This window comes from Coregonus clupeaformis, chromosome 7 (genome assembly GCF_020615455.1).
Source record: "Coregonus clupeaformis isolate EN_2021a chromosome 7, ASM2061545v1, whole genome shotgun sequence".
Lineage (NCBI taxonomy): Eukaryota > Metazoa > Chordata > Actinopteri > Salmoniformes > Salmonidae > Coregonus > Coregonus clupeaformis.
Window position 1 is genome coordinate 75581936 of NC_059198.1, and position 9252 is coordinate 75591187.

General features: G+C 41.8%; 1 protein-coding gene across 1 annotated transcript in view; it reads right to left on the reverse strand.

Annotated features, from left to right (window-relative positions):
- Nucleotides 1-8386, reverse strand: part of LOC121570473 (vasoactive intestinal polypeptide receptor 2) — a 27223-nt gene extending 18837 nt beyond the window's left edge. Inside the window, exons 1-2 of the mRNA XM_041881937.1 lie at nucleotides 7996-8386; nucleotides 265-367 (exon numbers count right to left, since the gene is read on the reverse strand). Of these exons, the coding sequence (XP_041737871.1) occupies nucleotides 265-367; nucleotides 7996-8136 (244 nt within the window). The 5' untranslated portion in view covers nucleotides 8137-8386. The remainder of the gene's footprint in view (nucleotides 1-264; nucleotides 368-7995) is intronic.
- Nucleotides 8387-9252: the final 866 nt, after the last annotated feature.

Genomic DNA, 9252 nt, shown 5'->3' on the forward strand with positions numbered 1-9252 from the left:
AGAAGGTTTTTGCTAACATAGTAGAATGTTCCCCTAACTAACAGAAAACTGGACACTCAAACATTAGGGGAACATTACAAAAACGTTCTCTCTCTCTAGAATTGTTAGCTGAGTATGTTGTTTTGTCTACAGTCAGAAGAATTAGATGAATCCTGTCTGTGTGTTGCTGAGCATCTATGGGAAATGGGTCAGGTTTGTTTGTGTGTGACTGTGTGTGTGTGTGTGTGTGTTTGTGTGTAGGTGTGTGCATGTGTGCGTGTCTACCGGGAGTCTCTAGTGATTGCTTCTCCAGCTGATTGTGACATTCTAGCTCCGCCCTCTGCAGCTCCCAGAGGAAGTGACACGTGGGATTTCTCCCGCTGACTTCCTGGACAGAGAGGAAGTAGAAAAACAGTCAATGGATGTGTCTCAACGGTCTTTACTGCCTCCTCTCCTCATCTCCTCATCTCCTCTCCTCCTCTCCTCATCTCCTCATCTCCTCTCCTCATCCCCTGATCTCCTCTCCTCATCCACTCTCCATATTGTCTGTACCATTTGGAATATTGGAGTAGAGGAGAAACACTGTGAGATAGGGAGAGAGACAGGAGGGTGGAAAGAGAGAGGGGCGGTGTAGAGAGGTGGAAATAGACAAAGAAAGAGGGAGACAGAGAGAGATTATTTCATTCCGTTAGACATAGCTCACTATCGGGGACTAATCATGACCCCCCTCCCCCCCTTCACACAGACACTATGTATGTCTTCTGACTTGCAGGCTTTAGGATATTTACTCACAGACAAGCAGAAACTGTGTGTGGTGTTTATTTGCTTGTATTGTGTGTGTGCGCGGGTGCGAGCGTACAGTGTGTGTGCGCGTGTGTGTGTGAAGTTCAGCTGGGTGGTCTGTTTTGTTTACATTGTGAAATAGCGCTTCACTTGGCCACAGTTCAGGACTGTCACTGTGTTTACACGCCCCACGCCCCACGCCCCACACCCCACGCCCCACGCCCCACGCCCCACGCCCCAGCCACATCGTCCACATCCTCTGAGGATCTATGCTCCTTTTGGAGCTAATCTATCAACTCTGCTGTCACCAGAACAATAAAAAAAAAAAGAACACACCACCTCATTACTGTCTCAACCAATCACAATGTTCCCCGTTACTGTCTCAATCAATCACACGTCACCTCACCACTGCCAATAAAACCTGTGTAACACCCGGACATGTCTTTATGATATATAATTATATCCAATTCTCAATGTCCTGATGCTGTGTGTGTGTGTTCGAGAGAGAGAGAGAGAAAGAGAGAGAGAGAGAGAGAGAGAGAGAGAGAGAGAGAGAGAGAGAGAGAGAGAGAGAGAGAGAGAGAGAGAGAGAGAGAGAGAGAGAGAGAGAGAGAGAGAGAGAGAGAGAGAGAGAGAGAGAGAGAGAGAGAGAGAGAGAAAGAGAGAGAGAGAGAGAGAGAGAGAGAGAGAGAGAGAGAGAGAGAGAGAGAGAGAGAGAGAGAGAGAGAGAGAGAGAGAGAGAGAGAGAGAGAGAGAGAGAGAGAGAGAGAGAGAGAGAGAGAGAGAGAGATCCAGTGGGTACCAGTTTTCTCCGGTGCTCCTCCTGGGACCTGATATAGAAAGGAAGGAAGCCCTCAGGCACAACACCTGCACCACACGCACAGTCACACACACAGTCACACACACACACACAAACCTGACCCATTTCCCATTGATGCTCAGCAACACACAGACAGGATTCATCTGATTCTTCTGACTGTAGACCCAACAACATACCCAGCTAACAATTCTAGAGAGAGAGAATGTTTTTGTAATGTTACCTGTAATGTTACCCTAATGTTTGAGTGTCTAGTTTTCCGTTAGTTAGGGGAATATTCTACTATGTTAGCAAAAACCTTCTGATAACTTTTTTTTTTGCATGATTTGGTGTTAAAGTTAGGAGAACAATGCCTTAATGTCAAACAGAACTTATCTGGAATGTGGTTACAATGTTCTCAGAATAAACAACATTAATGTCCTAGACGCGTTTTATTGGACATTTCAAGAACATTCATATGTCCAGTTTTCTGAAGGTTAGGAGAATATTCCATCAATGTCCCACCAAACATGCACACAACATGGTTTCCATGTTCTCCGAATGTAAGATATTAATGTTCTAGACATGTTTCATGGGAACATTGCAAGAACATTTCTGTATACCAAAAAACATTCTCCCAAAGAAAATTGTTATTTACAAGTCACACCTTGTTACTGTTGCCAAGCCCATCAAGGCCCTGATTGGTGAACCACTGATCCATTCACAGCTCTCTTTTTGTCTGTTGGCAAGGTCAGGTGTACTCAGACACCCAGTGCTTTTAACATCCAGTGTTTTCAACTGACATATTTGAAGTACTTGATTACATTCTGGAAGTTCATTTATACAATTAGTATTATTTGGCAACAGTTACAATACAACATACCTATTTCATCTAATTAAAATCAGTTTCTCATTGAAAGATGGGAATGGGTAGAATTCTAAATAGATGAGTATCTCAAAGAGAACTCTCTCTATCATATTTTTTAAATCAACACCACCAGGTCACCCCCCTCTAGAGCTCACTTTTTGTTCCGGCACCTCCCGAATTACAAATTAAGCAGTGTATATATTACAAAAAGTCACACAAAAAATCACAAAAAGTGAGCGCTAGAGGGGGGTGACCTGGGGAGTTCTGAGGTACCGAAATGCATGTGAAAGAAAATCACCTTTATAGTAAAGCATTGCATGCATATCATCGCATTTGCGTAGTGGCATAGAGCAGTAGAGTAGAGCAGTGGCGGCTCCTGAAAAAATTCTCAGGGGGGGCAATTTTTCTGATGATTTAGGTGACCTACACACATTTTAAAAAAGATATGTCCAGCAACAACATGAAGACAGGGGCAGCATATAAGTCAATACCAGAAGCATTTATTGACTGATCTCAAAAGTGTTGGCTTACCAGGGTTGGTGGAGCCCTCAGTTTCATCTTTGCCTCGCAAAGCTAACTCAAACACTCCGCAAAACTTCACACACTGGATTAGCCGGCTGAGGATGTGGCGGTTCTTGCTAATGTCGTAGTAAATATATTTGTTATAGTGAATATGGAATATGATATGTTGAGTAAAATGTTGTGCTAAGATCTATTTAGGTCAGGAGCTGGTTATAAGTTCTGTTCCTATCCAATAACAATGGACAAAAGGGTCCTATCTTGTCAGCCTTGTCAGCAGGTGGCCAAGGACAACACCCACGCCATAGGCCTCTCAGTTCTTCCAACTCACGAGTTCTTGCTCTGAGGACACACACACACACACACACACACAAACACACACACACACACATCATCACTGTTAAACACACACACACACACACACACACACACATCATCACTGTTAAACACACACACACACACACACACACACAAAAATCCCCTCTCTTAGGCTGAACATTTGAAGACAGAGAACCCGACTCAGAGCCAATGCAACAGTGACAGTAGCCTGGAGGGGACCTCGCCCAACTCATCAGGACCAATCAGAAGATCAGAACTACTAGATTCAACCTACTTCATTTATTGCATAAAATGTCTGCACACAATGTTTCGAGGCTCTCTTCAGATAATAATAATAATAATAATAATAATAATAATAATATGCCATTTAGCAGACGCTTTTATCCAAAGCGACTTACAGTCATGCGTGCATACATTTTTGTGTATGGGTGGTCCCGGGGATCGAACCCACTACCTTGGCGTTACAAGCGCAGTGCTCTACCAGCTGAGCTACAGAAAGTGGATACTCATGGATGCGCATCGCAATTGTAAAATGTCAACACAATTGGAGACACCACGTCATTTTTGGAGACATGTTATTGACAGTAAACTATTGTAGATGCGACTGCTAACTAAATAAAACATTTTAGCTGGCTAGCTAATCATCTTAGCTAAATGTGGGGCAAACAATTCAGTTATTTACCATTCATTTGAGGGATTGGGGTGAAAGAAATCGAGTTACATAGTGATACTTTACGATATACTGTATTGACAATATCGCAATATTTTAGCGCTAGTTGGCTGTACCTGCACCAAAACACCATTATTGTTCCTTCATAGCTTGTTCTCAATCTTTTCACATTGGGAGCCAATTTGTTTTCAGCACTTTTATTTCCATGACTGATCAAAACTCGTTCTCATGGCTTTCTGATCCCTCTGCAACAGACATATGGTGCGCAATAAAATCACAGTATCGAATCGCAATACGTATAGAATCATGAGACTGCAATGCATATATCTTATCGTGAGGTCCCTGGCAATTCCCAGCCCAAGTTCATTTGCCACAACAAATCTCTTCGCTAGCAAACGCGATGTCTTCTCCAAAACGGCAATGTGTCTCCAGCAATGTTTACTTTTTTGACGTTCTATGGCATCTCCACTTTCCAAGCATATATGACCACATGTAATATTTTGGTAAGTGATGCAAATAGTGAACTATGTAGGGCCAGGATGTAAAATATATGTAGCTGCAGCAATTTCTCTTATCTGATATGGTAAGTAATGGGGCTTAATGTAAGAGTTTGACGAACGGGTCCGTGCACGCGATTCCAGATATCTTTACCTCTGAATAAACTGCCTTTATTATACCATATCCACCCTGTCCAAAGTCTCTACTTGGTCTCAGTTCTCCAGTAAACTTGTGATTATCAACACTAACCTCATCGTTGTGGCGGCGGACAGCTAGCCTGTATCCCTCATCCAGTTGAGTGGCAATGTCTTTTTCGTTCGTACCAATTTTTGGAAAATCCTCGGGTGTAGGACTTTCCGCCTTTAGTAGAAACCTGTTGAATTATTAAATTTGGTCTGGGAGGTCCTAATTGTTTCGTTGCCAATTTATCTTCATTTGTTCGCCGACAAAAAGGAACTTCTTTCAAAGACACAATCCGCTCTTTTCTTAGTTACGTTCATGGTTACGTTACGTATGACGAAAAGCGCGTAAGTGCAAGCCCTCAGACACCCATAGAGATTGTATTGAAAGCTCTGAAATTTGAAAAAAATAGATTTTACATGGGAGTCTATGACAGACTTCTGGGCGATTTTCAAACTGACTGAAATCGCCCCAAAAGGGGGGGGAGCCATTTGAAGCACGACTTTAGCCTGATTCGACATTTAGTGGCAGTGTGGCACTGTGGCAGATCAGACGTATAGATTACAACACTGATAACTACTGTTGCCGTGATATAATTGATTAGAAAAAAAATCCCTTCCTTTTCCCGTTTGGCAGTGCGTCGCCCATATCGCCCTATTGAACAGGCCGCCCCTGGAGGCACTTACAGAAGTTGCACACATGGGGAATATTTTTAGTAGCCTAGGGTTCGGGAAATTGTTGTCCTTTTATAAACGAATTTCATGCAATTCTACGTCATTTTACATGACTGGAGACTTTGGCAGAATCTTTTTTAATACCGCACAAATGATTGAACTTTGACACTGACAAACAGAGAATCTGAGATCAATAAAAACAACATTGTATTGAATCCATCAATAGCCTAGGCCTAGCTATGTGGAGACACATATTGTAGGCTACAATATGAGGAGGAAATTATAGTCCTAAAAATGCTTTCCAGTTTCACTGACTCACCCAATGGTGCGCAGCTTACTCGCTGGTGATTGTCGATGTCGATGCGCTCGTGCCAAAAGCCTATCTCTCTCTCTCTTTTGTAAAACAATATTTGGAAGTTGATCAAATATTTTGGTAGCCTACAGCATAGAGTCTTCTCTTTTTAGCAGGAGCCATTTGCTTTCCAACCTGTGTTTTCACCTCGATTGTATTTGAAATATTGCGAAAGGCCTGTTTTGTCTGCATGCTGTTCGTACACTGACAGATTTGCCGCGCTTTCCCGACTGTAGGCTGTTCCTTGTTATTGGGCTACAATCCACAGCTAGGCTATTTAAAAAAAGAAGCTAATGATCCTCTGTGTCTAAATTATAGGCCATCTCATGGTGTTGGTGTAGTAGGCTTTTCTGAATGATTTTATTTATTTCTGAACACTGCAAATGTATTTCAATGTATGCTGCAGTTCCTTCAGAACCCTTCATGCAGCTATGATTCTATAAGGAAATAAATGATGAAGTGCAACGCTGGAGAGATGAGAGTTGCAGGCTCATGTCTATCAGAGCAGATGGAGAGAGATCATAGAAAGTTAAACTCATTCTATTTCTGTGAGAGACACTGGCGCGCTTCTCACACAGCCACGGCCACGCGTTGGTCTCAAACAAAGGTTACAATGTTTGCGCAAACTATAAACCCGGACCGGCCCAACCCAAATCAACTCATACAATATTAGGCCCAGGCTAAAGATCTACTTTTTCACATTGCGTTTTTTTGTGGGGGCAGGAGAACTAACGAAGAGCCAACTTGAATGAACTTTGATCGCTTTTATTATATTTTTGACATTGCAAAAAGTGAACATTATTTTTCATGCCTCGAGAGGTACCGGATCCGGCCAAATAGGTTCCGGAACAAAACAGTCCAAAACGGAGAGCTCAAATTAAGCACTGCATATACCATATAGAACAAACGTGCCTCTGATAAGGAATCACATCTGCTCTCTTCATTGCATTTCTATCTGGAACATTCCTAATTAGTTGCTGAAGCATGGCCCAGGTGGTGTGCTGCTTCTGATAGAAACATACTCAGAACATGGCTGCCATATTCTTAGAATATCAGAAATGTATATATTTACAGTAGCATGTCTGTACTTTCTCACATTTGCCATTTAAGCACTGATGATGCCAGTTACACCAAACCAATACACTACACAGAGTTCCATCTCCAAGTTTGAATGTGGAAAAAAAGACAAATTGCAACAGAACCACTTGGGACCAGTAACGGAGTAATATAAAGATTCACTGTCTTCAAATGTTGTAATATTATTACAGTTACTTTTTAAAGTAACCTGTATATTACTTTCAGAAGCATATCTCTACGGAGTGTTTAAAAGCCTTGTCTCATGCTAACAGAATTCATGCTGTAGGCTAACTCGCTTCCAATAGGCTATTATAAAGGCGAATATCAAAGAAAGATGGCAGCTGTGTTGTTACCCCGCTTAACCTTCCAAGTGGAAATGCTCCCATTATTTTGAGTTATTCGAGGAGAAAGAGAACAACATTTTAGTCAAATGCAAACTCTGCAAAGGCAGTGTTGATCTCTTTGTCCAGAAACACCACATCAAACCTGAAAAAGTATCTGGAGGTCGTGCACAAAGGCACAAAGCCAAAGTTCCAGAAATGCGTGAAAGAGGAGAAATCTTTACACATTATGGTAATAAACAAAATTGATAAATAATATTTCCATGTTCTGTGTATGTTTGGTGGGACACTGATGGAATATTTTCCTAACCCACAGAAAATTGGACACAAGAATGTTCTTGCAGTGTTCTCATTTAACATGTCTAGAACATTAATATCTTATGTTCTTAGGAACATGGCAACCATGTTCTGTGTATGTTTGGTGGGACCTTGATGGAATATTCTCCCAACCCACAGAAAACTGGACACATGAAATATGTCTAGAACATTAATATCTTAAATTCTGAAAACATGGTAACCAAGTTCTGGGTAAGTTCTATTTGACATTAAGGGAATGGTCTCTTGGAAACATTCTTTGCACATCACTGGAACATTCCTATGACCTAATGAGACTCTTAAGGGAACGTTCTCTAAAGTTGTGGGAACCTTTGTTGTTAGCTGGGTATCTATTCTAGGAAATTTGAATCATATTTGTAATTATTTAAGAAAGATTGATAAACCACAGTTTGTCTAAATATAGTCTCATACTTACACATACAATTCTGAATGAGTCTCCAGCTCTCCAGGAATATGAAAGTCTGTCACACACACACACACGCGCGCGCACGCACTCACACACACTTATAAACATGCAGGATTTCTGAAAGTCCATTATTAGCCTATAGGTGACAAATGTCGCGCGGTCAATTAGTCTACTCACCTCATGTAAAAGGCAGAGCGCGATGAGCAGCAGACCGACCCGTGACCGCTCCATGGTTGCAGGTAGCACATGAGCTAGTAATGGGCTACTCCGATGTCCCGAGCGCACGGTGGGGGTCTTGTCTAACCCAGCGGAACTCATGTGGTCACTCTTAGGGCGCAGCGCGAGGGCAGAGCCCGGATAATATTTCACCCTGAAAAACGCACATCCATAATGTTCATCAATCTATTGGTTTTGGCGAAGAAAATAACAACTTGTAAATGCAAAAATAAAACCTACATACAGCTGTTGGTAGGCTAGAGGTATGGAGAGAAAGAGCGAGAAATAGAAAAACAGGAAGACTAAGAAAAAAAAGAGAAGACTGGAAAGGTGGAGAGGCAGTTGGGGCCAAAGAAACTGTGAGGGCGGTTTGTGACAACTGATCTCTCTTCTCCATTAATTTATGGCACTGCGTGCGGTCCCATCACCTCCGTCCATCAGCCTCTACCCGCGCCCTTCTGCCCAAAAAAATAGAATTAGAGTTGGATAAATGTAGATAAACTTGGATTTTTTCGCAAGGATTTATACAGGATACTAACCTCTACATCAAAACCTTCAATCCAAATCAAAATTCCATATCTAAAACCTTGATTTTGAACAGAATTACCTGAATGGATTACTACTACCAAGGACTATCAAGAAGAAACGTCTAACAAACCAAAACCTGCAGAAGAAACCTGGAAATACCATCCAATTTAAGCCTACTAGAATTTGTGTGCCCCCAGGCTTGGAGGGAAGCAAAAGTCATTCAGCTACCTAAGAATAGTAAAGCCCCCTTTATTGGCTCAAATAGTCGACCAATTAGCCTGTTACCAACCCTTAGTAAACTATTGGAAAAAATTGTGTTTGAACAAATACAATGCTATTTTACAGTAAACCAATTGACAACAAACTTTCAGCATGCTTATAGAGAAGGACATTCAACAAGCACAGCACTTACACAAATGACTAATGATTGGCTGAGAGAAATTGATGATACAAATATTGTGGGGGCTGTTTTGTTAGATTTCAGTGCGGCTGGAAAAACGTACGTGTTATGGCTTTACTCCACCTGCTATATTGTGGATACAGAGTTACCTGTCTAACAGAACACAGAGGGTGTTCTTTAATGGAAGCCTCTCCAACATAATCCAGGTAGAATCAGGAATTCCCCAGGGCAGCTGTCTAGGCCCATTACTTTTTTCAATCTTTACTAATGACATGCCACTGGCTTTGAGT